General features: G+C 35.2%; 1 protein-coding gene across 3 annotated transcripts in view; it reads right to left on the reverse strand.

Moving 5' to 3' along the window:
• Nucleotides 1-21,225, reverse strand: part of LOC145265398 (radial spoke head 14 homolog) — an 81,417-nt gene that overhangs the window by 7,159 nt on the left and 53,033 nt on the right. For all 3 annotated transcript variants that reach the window (XM_080121219.1, XM_080121220.1, XM_080121221.1), the window contains 2 exons: nt 19,936-20,041; nt 10,973-11,035 (listed from right to left, as the gene is read on the reverse strand). In XM_080121219.1, the coding sequence (XP_079977345.1) occupies nt 10,973-11,035; nt 19,936-20,041 (169 nt within the window). The remainder of the gene's footprint in view (nt 1-10,972; nt 11,036-19,935; nt 20,042-21,225) is intronic.

A 21,225-nucleotide genomic window follows, 5' to 3' on the forward strand; every position in this document is an offset into this window, starting at 1 on the left:
TCCCCGACAACATTGCCTCTGAGATGGGTATATATGCTGATGACACTACACTCTATGGCAGACACGACAGGAAGACGAATGAACACATTTCTAAAGAAATGGCAGAAACACTAGAGGAAGACCTCCAATCTGTAGTGGAATGGGGACAAAAGTGGTTGGTCGCGTTCAATGCTGCTAAGACTAAACTAGTTTCATTCAATAATTACAAGAAACCCTCTCTACCACCAATAGCAATGGCCAACGACTCTTTATCTGAGAGTCCATCTTTCAAACTCCTTGGCCTAACGTTCACAGGAAACATGAGTTGGAACAATTACATTGAAGGCATTGCCAGGGCCGCTGCAAGAAAGGTAGGCTCTCTCTACCGTGCTAGAAAACTACTAACACCCGAAAGTATCCTGTACCTCTATAAGGCCACCATTCGCCCATGTATGGAGTATTGCTGCCACATCTGGGCTGGTGCATCTGCTACTAGTCTCTCGCTCCTTGACAGGGTTCAAAAGAGAGTCGCAAATCTGATAGGCCCTGAACTGGCATCTAAGCTTCAGCCTCTGTCCCATCGACGAAATGTTGCATCCCTCTGCCTGTTCTACAAGTATTTTAGTGGTGAATGCTCTGATGAACTGCAATCACTTGTGCCCCCACGACGCGAGCACCCTCGACAAACCCGACAGGCTACTAGATCCCACCCCCACACTGTAGAGGTCCCTAGATGTAAACGATCTTTTTACTCCAATAGTTTCTTCCCCAGAACCGCAAGACTCTGGAATTCCATTCCAGGTCCCTGCTTCCCCAACAGTACTGACGTGCAGAAGTTCAAGTGTAACGTGAACCGACACCTTGCTGCCCAAATCCCTACATAGTACCCCAGTAGTTGTTGCCCCTGATAGTAGCCCCCTACACCAAAGTGGCAATTTGCCTTGTTTGGGGTGAAAATGTAATAAAAAAAAAAAAAAAAAAAATTTTAACTTGTTGAATCACATCTGATTTTATGACATCTCTACCTGCTATCTTTCGTGGTAATCGATTTATTTCATTATGTCACTTCGATTTGCACTTAGTTCGATTTAGTCTCATTATTTACCAGCATGAATTGTCTAAACTATTTAACATTAGCACCTTTCACAAGTGCTCAGCATAAACAGGTAGCAACTACAATGAACCAATTATCAGCATCGTCTACATAAAATAATTACGCACAACAGTAACAAAAACTACTAAGAACCACAATCATCAGCATCGTCTACTTAAAATCAGCATGACCAATGACAAAATTCTCACATGAAGAAACCATATAAGACATATATATACATACGACTTACATTGTCTATTGAACTTTCACAGTGTCTTACATAAACTCTCATAATAATACAACACAACACGTTTCCTACAATGAACTATGCACACACCTAAAAACACAGCACATTCCAAAACTTTCAACAAAATGCTGTTATCTTTATGACCACATATTCGTTGTTTTATCAAATAGTCTTTTCTTGTCAGCTAATGCCATAGTCCACTGGATGACTTGATAACATCATATGTGCCACCACTCCCATGACAAACAAATCCCATAATACAATGTGAAACGTGTACAAGTTGATAAATTTCTGTCTGGAAGTTTATATTCATTTATAAAAATTAAGTTTAAGTTTCCATCTATGTTGGGGTTTCTTAACAATTTTTTAATTTTATAACCAAGATTAGAAGTTCAGAACATCTATTAAATTATTTTTCATCTAGGTTTTTTTTCTTAATATCCAGGTTTATGGTAATGCTCAGTATTGGCTAGAAAATAACTGCAAGGTTGTAGCAAAACAAAAAAAAAGAAAAATCTGTAAGATGTACATACTAGTGACGGAAAGAAAATATTGTACAAATAAAAAATACAAACTGATCAAGTAATTTTTAAATAAGAAAATCAAACTATGAGTGACAATTTTGTGATGCCATCTTAAAAAGTTTGAAGAAACAAGGGAAATAACTCCAAATAATTCAAACTTGTGAGATTTTAAAAAGCCATTCTTAACATAGGAAGGATGGATATTGGAAAAACTCAAATTCGCTTAAAAATGAATTTCTTTATAAAACTAAACCTACTTGATCAAGTTATGTGATTTTTGGTGTATGATATTTTCGTTCTGTCACAGATCTGAACATTATATAGATTTTTCTATATTTTTTTTATTTTTATAAGGAGAGTGTCCAAATGTGACATCCACAAAGTCACTAATTTAACCCAAATATTTTGTTTTTGTAACTTATTTAATAATATTTATGAATTGGGTGTAAAAATCTCTCTGTAGTGATGTAAAACAGTTCGATTATTTATATAATAAGGCTCAACGTCTGTGTGTCTGTCTGTACACAAATAGGCTCCTATATGGTTTATTATTATACTAAACTGACTACATACAATGCTAGAAGAGGTATCAAAGATCTGAAATGGGTATGATAGAGTCACCCCTCCCCCACCAATATGGACGGGGCCCCAGGGGAAAAACCCTATGTACACTTACACCATTTCACATAAAGCTACATAATTTGACAGGATAACACATCAAGGGGAAGGGGAAGGTTTTGATGAATTAGACCGGTCACTCCCACCAACGGGGGTGAGGGAGTTCACTTTCTTTTTTTTTTTTTTTTTTTTTTTACACAGGAATCACCACTTATCAAGGCCCAGAGGCCACTCGAGGATAAGGGTTAATGGGTATACATTAGTCAAAGTGATTATAGCATAGTAAATATAAGTAGTGGGAATTTTGTAAATTGGATTACTTGGGGGGACGGTTCATCAAGAATTTGTTTACGTTGGACTTGAAAACAATCAGATTGTAGTCAGCTGGAAAGCAGGCAATCAGAACAGAGTTCGATAGGCGTGCCGTTCTAAGAAAGAAGCTTATAACTTATAACTCTGTGCATGCTCACACCATTTGATTTGCACTTGTAGAGGTACTAAATATGGCAGGATCACCCATCATGTGGTGGGGAAGATTTGGATGGTTACACCACTCACTCTCACCAATGGGATGGGGATCCTATGGGTGGCTCTTATAAATGGGAACCCTATGCACACTCACACCATTTGATGTAAAGCTACTGACTTGCCATGATAACCCCACCATGTGAAGGGGGGTGTATGGGTTATATCACTCATTCACACCCATGGAGTGTTGGTTTAATAGCCTTTGTTGGTTTAATTAATAGCCTTTGTTGGTTTAAAATTAATAACCTTTGTTGGTTTAAAATTAATAACCTTTGTTGATTTAAAATTAATAACCTTTGTTGGTTTAAAATTAATAACCTTTGTTGGTTTAATTAATAACCTTTGTTGGTTTAATTAATAACCTTTGTGAATTGGGAAGTAAAATAAAGTGAACGTATCTTTGTTCTTTAAATGACTTCATTTGTGGAAGATATTGACAATGACAGCACACTAGAGAAGCACAGGAAGACGCGTTTATTTATTTACACAAAGAAGTCATACAGCCAAAAAGAAGGGTCACGTCGCAAATGTGTCGCTTTACACACACAAAAAAAAAAAAAACAGATCAAAGGGAGATAAGTAAGAACTCCCTAAGGTTCAAGGGAGACAATTCAACAGATTGTCAATACGATATACCCTGTGACTGAGGCCAGCTGCTTCCCTTCAGCCATCACTCTTTGCTAGAATAAACAGAGGCATCTTTTTAACTCTTCAGTATCCAAAATCCACTTAACATTGATAATCTCCAACATGGAGGTGGAGCCCCATTGGAGTCACTTATAATGGGGAACCCTAATTAATGTTCATACATTTGGGTCAATAAAGATTCTAACTACTGCCCCCTCCATTCGTTTGAGGGGGTTGCTTTGGTTTCGATACCCCAAAAGTTTGATGCTATCTCTTTACACCCATATCCTCTTTTCATAATTTCATAAATCAGAGTCCATTTTTTGAAGACCTTTTTTTAACCCAGTCAACAACAGGTACTTCTGCTAGTTTAAAATAAATACATAAATCTATATGTAATATAAAAATTCATATTAAAGTAAGAATACATTAATGAACATTTATCGAATAATTTTTTTTATTTTTAAATAAATGTTTTCTCTTTACAGTAAACAATATATAGTTCTTTGGTCAGCTAAAAGGGAACACTAAAAATGGCTGACTATTTGTCTTGGATTTTTACATACTTTTTTGAATAATAAGTTTTAGAAATGGGGTGAAGAACTACATTGATAAGAACATCACTTAGAAAGTGATTATTATATATCTGCAATTAGCTTACATCAACAATTTAAATGTGATGCTGCAATACACATGCACACAGACAATGAACTTTGCTTTTGTCAATAATTTTCCCCACTCTTTATCTGTGCCTAAATCCAAACGTAGATTCCATGAGCAAAGCTTCTTTCTTAGAACTGCATGCCAGTGGAACTCTCTGCCGCTTGCCTGTTTCCCACCTGACTACAACTTTCAAGTCCAACATAAACAAACTCCTGACAAACCGCCCCCTTAAGTAGGACACTCTAACTAAACACCCAATACTAATGATTACTACAATACTATCTCATTGATTACTGTACACGCAATAACCCTTATCCCTGAGTGGCCTTCAGGCCTTGATAAGTGGTGAACCACTTGTAAAAAAAATAAATAAATAAATATTAGTATTGGGCTAATTAATTGGAATCAGAATAATTAGAACATTTTGGGGTATCAGAATCGGTATCAGAATCGGTATCAGAAACAGAAAAATTTGTGCCTACTTTTTGATGCCCAAAAAATGTTCTTATAATTGTCTGTTTTATTTTATTTTTGTCTAAAACAAAATCTTCCACCGTTGGTAGTAATGGTAAAATAATAAGGATTTATTGATATTAAACTACCAATAAAACTAAAATCTATACGTCGCCCACCCCACAAGTGTATTCCTATGTTTAAGAAAGTAATTACACATTTTATATATGTTCTGTTTATAATTGTTTATTTTTGAAAAAAATACTTACAGCCATTGAATTATAAGTAGTTTGACATACTTATAGGTAAATGTGCACTGAACAGATACCATAATATTTAAAGTTAAATTCAAATTTTGATATATCTTTTTGAAATGAAATTGTTAGTTTAAGGTACAGAATAGTTAAAAACACTCTCCCCGTGTTAAAAATGGCTTTTTAAATAGAAAGTGAAAATAAAATGTAACTTCTTTTCATTTATTTTAAACAAACATTCATAACCCATTGGGTCAAATACTTAATTTATTTGTTTATAGTAAGGTCAATAAAACTAATTAAGACAATGCAGAAATGAATGCAGTAAAAAACATTTTTTTTAAAAAAGCAGAAAGTATTAACAATTGTTTGTTTGGATAATTTAAACTCGAAAAAAAAAAAAAACAATTGGGATGTACACAGTAAAACAATATGTTTTCTTGTCACTTTGATAATTTATTTGTAATGCAAATTAAAAAAGATATTTTTGTGGTTATTTATTTATGTTGGTAGTGTAGAAGAAAATGTATGAATGTTTTTAAGAAAGGTGTATTAAAAAATGGAGAATAAATTTTAAAAAAAAGGAAGGCGGTGGGAAAATCGCCTTTGTAAATTGTTCTTATGGTTGTCAGTGGGTCAAAGTTGATTTATTTGTAAGAAACTTGCAACAGTATAGTTGTAATACAGAATAGTTGCAAAACATCCCCACCCTTCCCATGTTAAATAATAATTTCTAAATAATAACGTTAATATTTCAGTGCGCAGGTCAAATTCTGCAAAAGTAGCGATTTCTGTTTATTTGTTTGCGCTGTTATGAGTTTATGTTTATGTACGCATGCGCAACAGGAAGTCGTAAACTGAATGTTGGGTTACAACACCCGTTACAAGGTCATTTGAGTTTTAGAATTGTATAGATAGATAGATAGATAGATTAGAATTGGAAATTTAATATCGAATCAATAATGGTATCAGAATCGGGAAAATTATTGGAATCGTCCCATCACTAATATCTATATACCTATAAAGTCGCATTTTTTTCTCGTTCTGATATTGATATTAAAAGCCTACTTTTTCTGTTTAAAAATATTAAAATGAACTTCTTAATATACTCAGTTGTGGATAGGTGGGCAACTTCATAAAAGTTAACTAAATTGCATATTCCTTTGAAAACCGAACTTTGATTAATTGATTATTCATTTTTTATGGTTTCTTAATAGATTATTGGTTTCATTTAAGAATTATGCTTAATTCTATTTATCCATAATTTCTACATTGTATATAATTGCATAAAATTTAAGATGAAAACGTTCTAGCACATGGACCTGCTTACACACACACACATACACACACAAACACACATATATATAACCTTGTTTGTAGGTGTACTAAACTTCTCTCTGAATATTTGGTCTAGACACTTGATATATAGAGTATTTGGACTTCAGTAACACTTTTGATTTTGGGTTTCAGCCTGTAGAAATAGCTATTAAAGGGTTAAAATTGAGAAAAATACGATTGATCTTGATTTTTTTTTTTTTTTTTACATGGAGGTCACCACTTATCAAGGCCTGGAGGTCACTCAGGGATAAGGGTTAGTACGTGTACAGTAATCAATGAGATAGTATTGTAGTAATCATTAGTATTGGAGATTTGATAGAGTGTCTTACTTAAGAGTGCAGTTTGTCAGGAATTTGTTTATGTTGGACTTGAAGACATCTAAGTTGTAGTCAGGTGGGAAACAGGCAAACGGAAGAGAGTTCCACAGTCATGCACTTCTGAGAAAGAAGCTCTGCTCGTGAAATCTACGTTTGGATTTAGGCACAGATAAAGAGTGGGGAAATGATAAGATAAAGAGTGATAGAAATAAATCAACAAACGTTTGAGCAAGCATACATTTTTTCAGCTTGAACCGGTTTAACTTTTAACCCACTTTTATCCATCTGATGATAGGTAGGACGATAACGCCAAAAGCAAAAGCGCTAAATAATGACTATGGCTAGAGAACTGAATGTTTTTGTTTCGATTCCAGCAAATTCATTTTTTTTTTAAAACTATTAGTATATATATATATATATATATATATATATATATATATATATATATATATATAAAATAAAAATTACAATTAAATTTACCAAAATGATCCAAGATGGTAAAACTAAAGTATTTTATAAATATTAAAGAATTAATATTTATAAAGTAATCTCAACCAGATGTAAAAGCTCGATAAAACTAAATAGGAGATAGAGCTTATAATAAGAACAAGTAGTTAATAAAATATGTTAAAAAACACTTTGAAAAAGAGTTAAAAACATATTTAATTTGAAAAGGAAACACTAAATAAGTGGATAGTCCTTAATCCGCGGAGTTTCAAAGAAATATTTTCCTTCTCATCAGAGGGAAGGATTTAGTAAAATGCAAGATCAGATTTTGCTTGCAAAAGTATTTGATGAAACTACAAGTAAGTCAAAGATTTTACTTGATAACAAAAAGTGAAGCAGAGGGAATACGGTGAAGAAAAAAGTACTTTCATGTGAATGGATAGTCTGGTGAAAGGTAAAGTATCCAATGACGGTAAAATCCAAAAATGCAAATCCAAGAAAGTCAGTTAAATTTAATTAACTTTCTTGGATTTGCATTTTTGGATTTTACCGTCATTGGATACTTTTGCAAGCAAAATCCGATCCCGCATTTTGCTAAATCCTACCCTCTGATGAGAAGGAAAGTATTTCTTCGAAACTCCGCGGATTAAGGACTATCCACTTATTTAGTGTTTCATTTTCAAATATGTTTTTAACTCTTTTTCAAGGTGTTTTTAACATGTTTTATTAACTATTTGCTATTATATATAGATATATATTTTTTTAAATGTTTGAAGCCATTAGTAGATATATATGTATATTTTTTAATTTTTAAAACCATTACTGTATATATATATATATATATATATATATATATATATATATATTTTTAACCATTCCTATATACATGTATACATATATATTTTTAATTTTTAAAACCATTACTATATATATATATTTTTTTTTTAATTTTTAAAACCATTACTATATATATGTATATATATTTTTTTTAATTTTTAAAACCATTACTATATATATATGTATATATATTTTTTTAATTGTTAAAACCATTACTATATATATGTATATATATTTTTTTAATTTTTAAAACCATTACTATATATATGTATATATATTTTTTTAATTTTTAAAACCATTACTATATATATGTATATATATTTTTTTAATTTTTAAAACCATTACTATATATATGTATATATATTTTTTTAATTTTTAAAACCATTACTATATATATGTATATATATTTTTTTAATTTTTAAAACCATTACTATATATATATATATATATATATATATATATTTAATTTTTAAAGCAATTACTATATACATATTGAGTACGATATAATAATCAATAGTAAATTTGCTCTATAATAATAAATATGAAATCTTCATGAATTCATATTTCATTAAAAAATATATTTAAGCATATTTTACAGCCGGGCAACGCTGGGCGACCTGCTAGCATATACATAAAAGTGACCATGTTTGTGTGTGCATATGAGGGGCGTGCAATAAGCAATGCCCCTGACCCACTTCCAGTTGTCTGATCCAGCTGAAATTTTGCATGTGCAATGATTTATATCTCTACGGGTTGTGTGGCAAATTACAGCTCTGAACTAATTGTGGTTTCTGTTTTACAGCTGTTTGAACTGAGTCAGGTGTGAAATGGAGCCTGTTGAATATCGAGTGGTGATCCGGTTTTGTATTTGAAAGGGCGCACACCACAAGAGACTTTTGATGAAATGAAAGAAACTTATGGTGATAATGCACATCATATGACCGTGTAAAACGCTGGCATTGTGAATTCAAACATGGCCGGAAGTCTGTGGAAACAGCTCCCAGACCTGGTTACCCCCACTTCTGCCATTGATGAGGCATCTGTCCGTCAAGTTGAGGCTGCCATTTTGGAAGATCGCCGCATTACTATTCGCCAAATAGCCCAAGATGTCAAGATTAGTACAGGGTCTGTGGAAACTATCATTCATGACCATTTGCATATGCATAAGGTGTCTGCCAGATGGATTCCCAGGTTGCTCACACCATTCCAGAAGCGAGAACGCCTCGAGTGTTCAAGGATGAATTTGGAGATGTGCCAAGAAGATGAGTCAAAGTTTTTCAAAAGACTGATTACACAGGATGAAACCTGGGTCCATCACTATGATCCAGAGACCAAAGCCCAGTCAATGCAGTGGAAGCACTTGGACTCACCACCTCCAAAGAAGGCAAGGGTGCGGCGGCAAGGTCATGCTCACAGTCTTCTGGGACCAGGACGGAGTAGTGATGACAGATTTCCTGGCAAAGGGTACCACAATTACAGGAGCCTATTATGCTGCACTTTTGAGGAAATTAAGGGAAGCTATCAAAATCAAGAGGTGGAGCAAGATCAGCAAAGGTACGCTCCTCCTGCAGGACAACGCTCCGGTCCACAACTCGCATGTCGCCAGATCAGAAGTACGGTCGTGTGGTTATGAAATCCTACCCCATCCTCCCTACTCTCCTGACCCTGCACCCTCTGGCTTTCACCTCTTCCCAGGCATGAAGTTGTTTTTGAAAGGAAAGCGTTTCCCAGATAATGCAGCTTTGATTTCTGAAGTCACGTCGTGGTTGGAGAACCAACCTGGGGTGTTCTACAAAAACGGTTTCCAGAGCTGCATCAAATGATGGGAGAAATGCATAACTCTGGGTGGTTCCTATGTAGAGAAAGACTAATAACTGTGCCAAGTTTCGTTGCTCTACTGCTATGGGAAGTGGGTTAGGGGCATTACTTATTGCACGCCCCTCATAGAACGGTTTCTATCAAACTACTCTGTCAATTCTTTTGCTCTACAGACTTAAAATTTGATATATAAGGGATTCGAACCTGTGAAACAAATTCGATTTGGTTTTTAGTAAGTAAAAATATCTGCGAAGGAGTCAAAATTTAAAAATTGAAACTTGGCAGGTGTAGTTTGACGTAATGTGTATGTTCTAGGCATGTGCCAATGTACTTTTATATGTTTAACTGCGTAAATTTGTCAAATTTTTATATGCATGTGTTGTTAGCTAAGATGGTAGCGAATACTGCTAGAGGTAAATGCTATTATTTTAATTCTAGCTGATGGCACCAAAGTCATTTTTTAACCTTTGAAATCACTACTATCTATTAGGTACAATATGATAATCAACAGAGAATTTGCTCTAATAATCTGCATAAATTGAAATATCATATTTAAGTACATTTTATGATTAGGCAATGCTGCGTGGCCTGGCAGTATATATATATATATATATATATATATATATATATATATATATATATATATATATATATATATATATATATGTGAGATAGAGGATGAGTGACTAGCAGAGAGACTCGGCTTTGCTTGAGGTAAAAGTGAAACATATTTCTATTAAAAGTTCTATCTCTTTATCTCTCTCCTTTTATCTACCTCCTCTTTCCCCCTCCTTTGTTTTCCCTTATCCCACGTCTTCTTTCTTCTCTGTCCAGCCCATCCATTCCTCTCTCTGAACAGGCACACATGCATACACATAAAAAACTCTCCTTTATTCCTCAAGGAATGAGTCAGCATAAAGGAAATAGTTCCTAAATAAAAAAAAAAAAATAGAGTTACTTCCTTTAGTACAAAACCAAAAAAAGTAAAAACGTACCCTCACCCACCCCACAACGAAATCTGCACCAATTTAGAGTAAAAAAAATGAATCATTTTCTTTTCTAAATTTTAGATATTACTCATACAGGGCAACGCTGATCAAGAACATTGCAACTTTGTGGCTATTTCTTTTGTCATTTTTTTTTACTTTTACCTGGACATAAAAACACACAAACAACTGCTCTTTCTATAATAAAAAATGCCGAAATGTCAGCATCTGAAAAAGACTTACATCCTTTACATGAACTAATAGTGCACGTCGTCCTTCAGGAGCCTCAGACAAACAAGTCAAAGCCTGCAAGAGAAAAAATATTTGAAAACCAGAAAATCATGAAAAGAATACGGGAGGGTGCCTTAAATTTTCAAAATTGAAGGAAGGAATAATAGAAAGGAAAGAGATGAAAACATTTGAAAAATTTGATTGCAAAATGCACAAAATATCATTTATAAAATTATTAGCCATCACTACAAAAATGTATTACATGTCAAAATTCAACCACAATCAAAAATTGTTTTATATAATATTAGCAGGGGATACCCGGCGTTGCCCGAGTGTTTGGAGGTGCGTGTGCTCGGGTGGGGGTGGGGGTTTTAATCAAAACATCAGAATAAGCGAAGTAAAAAAAACTAAACTAAAAAACAAAAAAAGAAAACAGAACAACGAACGTTAAACCTTCTTTAAAAAATCTGAAAAATAACCCCCCCCCCAAAAAAAAAAAAATTTTTTTAAATCGAAAAAAAAAAAAAAAAAAAGAAGACATCTCACACCACGATTCGAACCCAAAACCTTTAGATAATGAGGCCGTGCTCTAAGCAACTGAGCTAAGATGACGTCGACGAAATTAGGTCACTTTTTAAAATCTTTAAACTAAATTAGGTTCCCACGTCATTTGCACATGAGTAGAACCGAACTCGTCATGTTTTGCTGACCCCCCCCCCTTAGAAAACTGCTAATTTCAGGGTGAAAAAATTAACGCTTTTGGCCAATTTTTCGATATTTGTCGGACAAAGGTTGGAAGTTTAAAATGATAACGATCTGGTGAAAATCCGTGACCCATGTGGAAAGTTTTTGCGAGACACACAAACACACATACATACATACACACATTTTCGCTTTTAGAAATATAGACTAGCGGGGGGGGGGTACTCAGTGTTGCCCGAGTGTTTGGAGGTGTGTGTGGTTGTTAATGAAAACCTAAGAATAAGCGAAGTAAAAAAAGAAAACAAAAACGAAGCTGGGGGTACCCGGGGGGGGGGGGTAATCAAAACATCGGAAAAAAACACAAAAAAACTAACATAAGGCAAACGAACGATGTTAAATGTAAAAATCGAAAAAACAAAAACAAAAAAGAAAACAGAAAAACGAACGTTAAAACTAAAACCCCACCTCCAAAAAAAAAACATGTGAAAAATGGCTTAAATAAGCCTGTTTCGATATTAAAATTTAAAAAATCGGTGGGTACCTGGGTGTTTTTGGGTGTGTGTGGTCGGTTGGGGGTGTTAATGAAAACCTAAGAATAAGCGAAGTAAAAAAAAAAAAACCCAGAAAAACGAATGTTACGTGGAAAATGGCTTAAATAACACTGGTTCAATATTTAAATTTAAAAAAATAGAAAAAAAAAAAAAGAAGACATCTCACACCACGATTCGAAACCAAAACCTTTAGATAATGACCCAACGCTTTAACCAACTGAGCTAACACGACGTACATGAAATTTAGTCAGTTCTTCAACTATTTAAACTAAATCAGGTCATGACGTCATCTGACGCATGCGTAGAACCGATCGTGTCATGAGAGGACGGTTTTTGTTGACCCCCTCCCCTGTAGAAAATTGTTGATTTCAGGGTGAAAAAATTAACGTTTTTGGCCAATTTTTTGATATTTTTCGGGCGAAGGATGGCACTTTAATATGATACCAAGTTTGTCACTTTTTGTTCTGTCTGTCGAAAGGTTTTAGCGGACACACAAACACACATAAATACAAACATATATACATACACACATTTTCGCTTTTATATATATAGATATCATCATAATTTTCATTTTTCTTTTAATTAAAATTAATCTGGGTACCTGGCATTGCCCGGGTGTTTGGAGGTGTGTGTCGAGCAAAAAAAAAAAAAAGTTGTAGTAGGCAGGAGGCTTGAACCCATGATACGAAAGCACAAAAGAAAGTGGAGGTGTGTGTAAGGGTGTTGGTTGAGCAAAAAAAGAAAAAGAAAAAAGGAAAATTGCCAGCAACCACTGTAAAAGAGTAATAAAAAATGCAAGAGAGCTATATGCCCAGTCTGTTAAATCCAAGGTAGCTGATCAGCGGCTTGGTTCCCACCAGTTTTGGCAAATAACAAATAGGATCTTGAACAGAAGTGTGCGTTCTATCCCAACCATTATCAATGGACCAGAGGTTATCTCGTCAGCATCAGACAAGGCCAAACTATTTGCAAAGAACTTTGCAGCTAATTCTACCCTATGCGACGAAGGCCATCAACTCCCCATATTTCCTCCTATAACACAGAACAAGCTAGGTAACATACAAATATCCGTGCATGAGGTCGCCAAGCTAATAAAAAACCTAGATTCCAGTAAAGCAACTGGCCCTGATGGCATCCCAATTATAGTGTTAAAAAAGCTTCAACCAGAACTTGCTCCCATACTTACGAAACTATTTAAGCGCTGCCTTAAGGAGAAGTGCTTTCCGACCCCCTGGAAGACCTCCTCAGTTTGCCCTGTATTTAAGAATTCAGGTGATAAGTCATCTCCCTCTCAATACAGACCAATAAGTCTTCTCTGTGTTATGAGTAAGTTACTTGAATCAATATTAAATAGAGAAATAGTAAACCACCTCAGCAGGAATAACCTTCTTAATGACACACAATATGGTTTCCGCTCTGCAAGATCTACCGCAGATGTGCTGACGGTTATATCCCACAGGATTAGTGAATCTCTTGACAAAGGCTTCCTTTCTAGGGCAATTGCTCTCGACATATCAAAGGCCTTTGACAAAGTATGGCATAAGGGTCTACTTCACAAGATTTCCAGCTACGGTATAACTGGAAATGTTTTCTCAATCATTAAATCATTTCTCTCTGATAGGCTCATAAGAGTAGTGGTAGATGGACAAAAATCGGAGGCCTGCAATATAAATGCTGGAGTCCCTCAGGGGTCAATCCTGGGCCCAACTCTCTTCCTGATCTACATCAATGACCTCCCTAAACACATACTTAAATCATTTGTTGACATCTATGCTGATGACACGACCATCTACGGCAACACATCAAAGGCTGTAAATGACGAAGTTCTCTCGGATTCTCTCTCCTCTGATCTCGAGCGCGTGGTTCAGTGGGGGAAGATGTGGCTAGTTACCTTTAATTCATCCAAAACCAAACTCCTATCCTTACATCATCAACGCTCTGATCCCCAGCTGGCATCAATTGTGATGGATGGCTCTCGTCTGGGTGAGGCCCCGTGTTTTGACAAGCTTCTGGGTTTGACCTTTACTCCTGATCTGAAATGGAACACGTACATCAAGTCTGTGGCCAAGGTCGCAGGAAAGATGGTGGGATCCTTCTACCGCTCCAGAAGATATCTCACTACTGATGCAATTCTCTATCTATATAAAAGCCAAGTACGGCCAAGGATGGAATACTGTTGCCATATCTGGGCAGGAGCTGCCAAAAACAGCCTATCATGCCTTGACAGAGTACAAAATAGACTTCGTGGTTTAGTGGGGGATGCCCTTTTCTCTACCCTGCAACCCCTCTCCCACAGAAGAGACGTTGCGAGCCTATCCTTGTTTTATCGTTATTTTCATGGCAGGTGCTCGTCTGAACTCCAATCCCTGGTCCCCCCTCGCCAATCTTTCACGAAAAACACCCGTCTAGCTGAATCCACTGTGAAAAATTTCCCCCACTCTATATCTGTGCCTAAATCAAAACGAGGATTTCATGAGCAAAGCTTCTTTCTTAGAACTGCACGCCTGTGGAACTCTGTTCCGTCTGCCTGCTTCCCTCCGGACTACAACTTGGATGTCTTCAAGTCTAATGTTAACAAATTCCTAATGAACCGCCCCCCTAATTAAACACTTCATAAAATCTCCTCACTAACGTGATGTACTTACAATAACCCTTATCCCTGAGTGGCTTCCGGGCCTTGATAAGTGGTGATCACTGTGTAAAAAAAAAAAAAAGCACAACAAAAAAAAAAGAAAAAAAAGGAAAATTGCAAGCACAAAAAAAAAAAAGAGTAGTAAGAAGACTCGAACCCGTACCACGCCAGAGGAAAAAGAGATGAAAAAAAAAAAACTGTCATACCGATGTGCCCACCGTGGTTGTGACGTCATAGGCGGTCGAAATAACGCCTTTTATGCGACACTTGCAAAAAATATCAGCGAAAAAAACGACCCTCCCTGTACAAAAGTGCCCAGTTGAGGTTGAAAGAATCGATGATTTTGGCCAATTTTTCAATATTTGTTGTATAAAGGGTTGAGCTTCAAAATGATACCAATCTCATGAAAATCCGTCGCCTCTGTCGAAAGTTTTAGGCAGACATACAAACATACATACATACATACATTTAAACAGATTTTTGCCCTTTATATTATAGACTAGCATGGGGTACCCGGCGTTGCTTGGGTGTTTAGAGGTGTGTGTGCTCGGGCGGAGGGGGGGGTTAATCAAAACATAAGAATAAGCGAAGTAAATATTTTTAAATATTAAAATGTTAAAACTTTAAAAAATCGAAAAAACACCCCAACATAAGGCAACGAACGATGTTAAATGTAAAAATGGGAAAAACAAAAAAAGAAAGCGCGAATGTGATGGAAAAATAAAATAGAAAAACAAACGTTAAAACTTCTTTAAAAAATCTGAAAAATAAAAACCCGAAAAAAAACACTGGCCCAATTAACCCTGTTTCAATATTAAAATTTAAAAAAATCGAAAAAAAAAGACACCTCACACCACGATTCGAACCCAAAACCTTTAGATAATGAGGCTGCACTCTAAGCAACTGGGCTAAGACGACATCAATGAAATTGGATTGTTTTTTTTTAATTTAAACTAAATCATGTTCCGACATCATTTGCGCATGCGTAGAAGCGAACTTATCATGAGAGGAAGGTTTTTGCTGACCCCTCATTGTAGAAAACTGATGATTTTAGGATGAAGAAATTCATGTTTTTGGCCAATTTTTCGATATTTGTCAGGCGAAAGTTGGAACTTTAAAATGATCCCAATCTCCTGAAAATCTGTGACCCGTGTCGAAAGTTTTTGCGAGACTTACATACATACACACATTTTCGCTTTTATATATATAGATAAGATTTTAGTCAAAATCTACATTTAATACATTTGTCCTTTTAGTGTTTGATGTCTCAACTTAAACAAACTGGATTTATCACATTTTGGATTTATACCCTAACAAACCTTAGAGGTAAAAAAAATATTTATGTAACGATTTTTTTCTGCTATTTTTATGTTAATTTCTTCAAATTTATATAAAAAGTATTCACTTAAAATAAATTCTTCATACTTATACGAGATTCCAACTTAAATATTGACATCATAAATCTACTGACTCAGAAATGTGTACTTTGCTATCTCTTTTTTATGTCAAACGTGACATTTTTATAACAATTTGGTTCAATTTAATTGCATTATTTGAAATCTTCAGACTACTGTTTTCATCTTGAGTGCCACGTTCACAACGTTCTGGTTGATGTAACCTCCAACCTTCTTCAGGTGTATCTTGCTGAACTCACGAATGTTTCTGTTGAACTCAGAAATTTGGGCGGAATATCCGCCAGAACCTTTTATTTACTTCACAGTGGTAGCGTGCTCTCATTTTGTCAGTTTTAACTAGAGAGAAGTCCTAAGTAGTTCATAATTTTTTGGTCGCCCGCACTGAACCTTCAGGAGAATATCACTTTATAATTGATTTTTTTAAGTATTCTAACCCGATGAGTCCTCGCAAGTGTGGGCAGCTGAAAAATACAATTGTGAATTACTTAGAACTTCTATCCAGTCATGGCTCACAGAACGAGAGCACGCTACCCCCATGAAGTAAATAAAGGGTTCCATTTGAAATTCTGTCCAAATTCTTGAGTTCAACAGAACATTCCTGAGTTTGACAAGATACATCTGAAGAAGGTCAGAGGTTATATCAACTGAAATGTTGTTAAAATGACACTCAAGATGAGAACAATAGTTTGAATTCCAAATAATACGAATAACCAATTCTCATTTCAACAATTCAGAAAGGTAATAATTTAATGACCAAACAAGTAATAAAATAATAATCAAATTTAACTTTTATGATATCGTGAGTGTACCGGTATGCGGGAGTCAAGTTGTGAAAAAAAAAAAAAAAAAAAAAAAAAAAAAAGGCAAAACACAGAGACATGTTAACTACAGCTCGGTCGCCATTAGTCTGACTATCAACCTCTATTTATTTTCTGCGCATGCTTATGTAAGTTAGATAACTTTTGGGGATTATATCCCTTTAATTGTAAACACGAAATCACTTTCCCTCTTAGTGGGATGAATTGTTTGTCTTTTTGTTTTTTGTTTTTTTTTGTTTTGTTTTTTTAATATATATGTTACTTCATTATGAAGTCTTTGAGTCTGGCCGGGGCAGTATTTCCCATAGCGGGTTTTGTCTCGGGGGAACCAATTAGCCACTGGTGTTTTGGGCTCAAGACTTGGCAGGAGATACAGCCATGTACTGTTTCTTCCACCAGCTTATCTATTCCTGGGAAGCACAGCTTTTCTCTTATCAGCTGCTTGAGAATGCCTTTGTGTGATTGATGAGCTATGTCGACTGACCTTTTCCTTAATTTGGAAGAAATCACAAGATGGTGCCCCAGAAGGATGAGATCACTATGCACTGATAGTTCATTCTTGAATGGAGAAAAACTTGATAGCTGGGGGTCATTTCATCGTCCATCTGCAACTGCAGCCTTTACTTTTTGTAATAGATGGTCTTCCTTTGTAGCTTGTTTAATTTCGATAGGAGTTGAAGAATTGGGTATGGTTTTCTGAACTACATACCTTATGTAGGCTTTTGATACATTGTTTTTTAATGATATGTGATATGGGTGATGCACTTAAATAATCGGTAGAATTCTGATCATCTTTCCCAGAATGGTATACCAAACTGTATTGGTACGGCATTAGACGAAGACGCCAGCATTCAATCCTTGTCGTCATTAGTTTGAGACTTCACAGTCCTAAGAAGCGGATGATGATCCGTGGTGATGTTGAACTTAATTCCATATGTAACTAAGAAAGATGAGGATAATAGTTCACAATAAATAAATTAATAAATAATACTCATCTCAATAATGAATTCCAATTAAAAAATAAACATTATAAAACTTATTCTTTGCAATTATAAAAAAAAAAATTCGTAACACAGCTAGACACTTTGTGAGTCCCTAAGTCAGATTTTTCACTTTTGAAAAGAATAATCGCTTTTGAAAGCCTGAAAGTTGTTTTCTTTTAACTCCATCCATAATGTGGATATCAAAATCAGAGAAGTAAAAAAGTCAGGTGCAATCGAAAATTTAATTTAAACATAAAATTTGCAACTTCAAATTTTTTGCTTTTCTAATGACCACGTTGTAACATTTTCTTTTGTCACCTTTAAGTTAGAAATAGCATTAAAGTTCAAAATAGCATTAAAGTTCAAAATAACATTTAAGTTCAAAATAACACTTAAGTTCGAAATAGCATTTAAGTTCGAAATAGCATTTAAGTTCGAAATAGCATTTAAGTTCGAAATAGCCTTTAAGTTCGAAATAGCCTTTAAATTCGAAATAGCCTTTAAGTTCCAAATAGCCTTTAAGTTCCAAATAGCCTTTAAGTTCAAAATAGCCTTTAAGTTCAAAATAGCCTTTAAGTTCAAAATAGCCTTTAAGTTCAAAATAGCATTTGCATGAGTAAGCTCGCTTCTCAATTAGTCGCATTTTAAAAAAATATTATGTAATTTAAAAAAAAAGAAGAATTTTCAGTGTTCATACCGATCTACTCAATTCGGTTCCAAGAACTTGACTGACCCTGCTTTCCCGGCTTCAGATTTTTTATCACATCTTTTTGGGGGCGAAGCTTCATTGATATACAAATCAATGCATATCAAAAAAAAAAAAAAAAAAGTATTTATTTGCTCCCCACCGAGCAAATTTGGCACAAGGCCGATTTTTAAAGTGAGGAGTGAAGGGGAAATGGGGACCAACTCCCTGGGGAGTAGGGGAGCTGGATAGTGACAATTGGTATGAAGGGTTGCCCCTACATTGACCAAGGTCTTGCTGGTTTTTGCTTGACACTTGTTGCCCAGGCCCCCCCACCCCCATGATCTTTAAAGATCCTCTCACATAACCCTGTGCACAGTTCGGCACTCACATCAACTTTCCCACTTCAGTCTTTAAAGGTCTCATTTAAATATTTGCTACTATCACTGAGATCTGCACCAGCGTCAGAGTGGGGCTAGTGCACATCTCGGTAGTAGCAAGCATTCAAATGAAACCTTTGAAGACCGAAGTGGGAAAGTTGATGAGCTTGTAATTAAAAAAAAAAAAAAAGAAGGATTGTTGTCAGCGTTTGTACGACATTCTAAATTTTGACCTGTTCATTTCTTGATGCTTTCAATTTTCAAAGTTCAATGCAAATTCTTTTAATCTTTTCATTTCTCAACGCTTTCAATTTTCAAAGTTCAATGCAAATTCTTTTAATCTTTTCATTTCTCAACGCTTTCAATTTTCAAAGTTCAATGCAAATTCTTTTAATCTTTTCATTTCTCAACGCTTTCAATTTTCAAAGTTCAATGCAAATTCTTTTAATCTTTTCATTTCTCAACGCTTTCAATTTTCAAAGTTCAATGCAAATTCTTTTAATCTTTTCATTTCTCAACGCTTTCAATTTTCAAAGTTCCACTTTTGTCTCAGTCGCATTGACTTTATATTTCATGCCAGAATAGCTATGTAATTTTAAAAAAAAAGAATAGTTCTTAGCGTTCGTTCTACTTCCTTGGTCCGATCTGCTCAATTTGATTCCAAGAACTCGACTGCCCCTGCCTTCTCAACTTCAGATTTTTTATAACGTCTTTTTGGGAGCGAAGTCTCATTGATATGCAAATTAATGCATCTTAAAAACACATTCGATTTTAAGAATGCATATAAAAAATAAGTAAAAGAAACTCACTTTTAAGGCATTTAATCTAACTTCACTGAGTTCATCAGTAACAAGATCCACAAGACGTGAAATGGCAGAAAAGGCGGCATATTTGCCTTCTTTGATAATCGTAATCCTGCAAAAAAGATAGAATTTTCATTTTAATCTTTCATTAATTGTAAGCAAAACAATTTGCAAACAATAAAAACAAAAATGAAACTTACATTATCTGCATTCATCGAACTACTCTTCTCATCTTCTTCAAAAATGAAACTTATTTAATAAATTTATTTATATCTCCGTGATGGTTTTATCCAGCAGAATGGACAGTCCGAAGGAAGTTTTGTCGTTTGTATTAAATTCTATTGGCTGATAAAAAGGGTCAAACTTTTAAAAAATTGAAACTTGGTCGATGTAGGTCGGCTTATGGTGCTCTTCTATGCATGTGCAAATATACATTTATGCATTAAAGTCGGTTAAATTTTAATGTTTTTTTATTCATCTGACAGTAACGACTGAGGCTGAACCGCTAAATGTTTCTGTAGATACAAATGCTTTGGTTTTGATTCTACCTGATGGCATGCAAGTATTTTTTTTACCTTTCGAAATCACTATTGGGTACAATATAATGTTAATAGAGTATTGACTCTGTAGAGAATAGGAACGATTATTAAGACAGGACACACAAAAGAGTGACACCGTCATCTGATTAGTAGTATATATAGAGCAGGCACACATGCACCGGGAGAAGAATGACGACTACGACGATAGTCGACTCGGAAACTTTACATGGCGCTACGAACAGGATTTATTTTTCAACATAATTTCTTTTGCACGATTTTTGGAGTATAATGGCGTCAGGACAACACGAGGATGGCCAATACATGCAGTTGATTCAACAACTAATAAATCTGCAAAGAGAAAACAATGAGCTTCGCGGAGGGAGTGCCTCGAGTCGGTCTAACACCAAGAAATCAGACCGGCCACGTATCGAACATGGATTCACCGACGCGGACTGGGCGCTTTTCATCGACTCGTGGGCCCGATACAAACAAATGTGCGGCCTTACCGACCCCGTGGAAATCCGCAATGAACTAAGGACAGCCTGCTCAAATGAGGTAAATAAACTTTTATTTGACTTAGTTGGGCCTGAAACCCTCAATTCTGTCACAGGCCACTTACAAAGAGTGTGCCGGAAACAGGAGAGGTCGACGGCGGAGTCAACAAACGATACCACACGTCAATCGAATATTTTCAGCAGCAGAATGGAGGGGGCACCAGCATGTTACAATCAAAAAGGTAGAATAGCAGCAGTGCTAC

The sequence above is a fragment of the Euprymna scolopes genome, chromosome 40, assembly GCF_053919585.1.
Source record: "Euprymna scolopes isolate OS-2025 chromosome 40, ASM5391958v1, whole genome shotgun sequence".
Taxonomy (NCBI): domain Eukaryota; kingdom Metazoa; phylum Mollusca; class Cephalopoda; order Sepiida; family Sepiolidae; genus Euprymna; species Euprymna scolopes.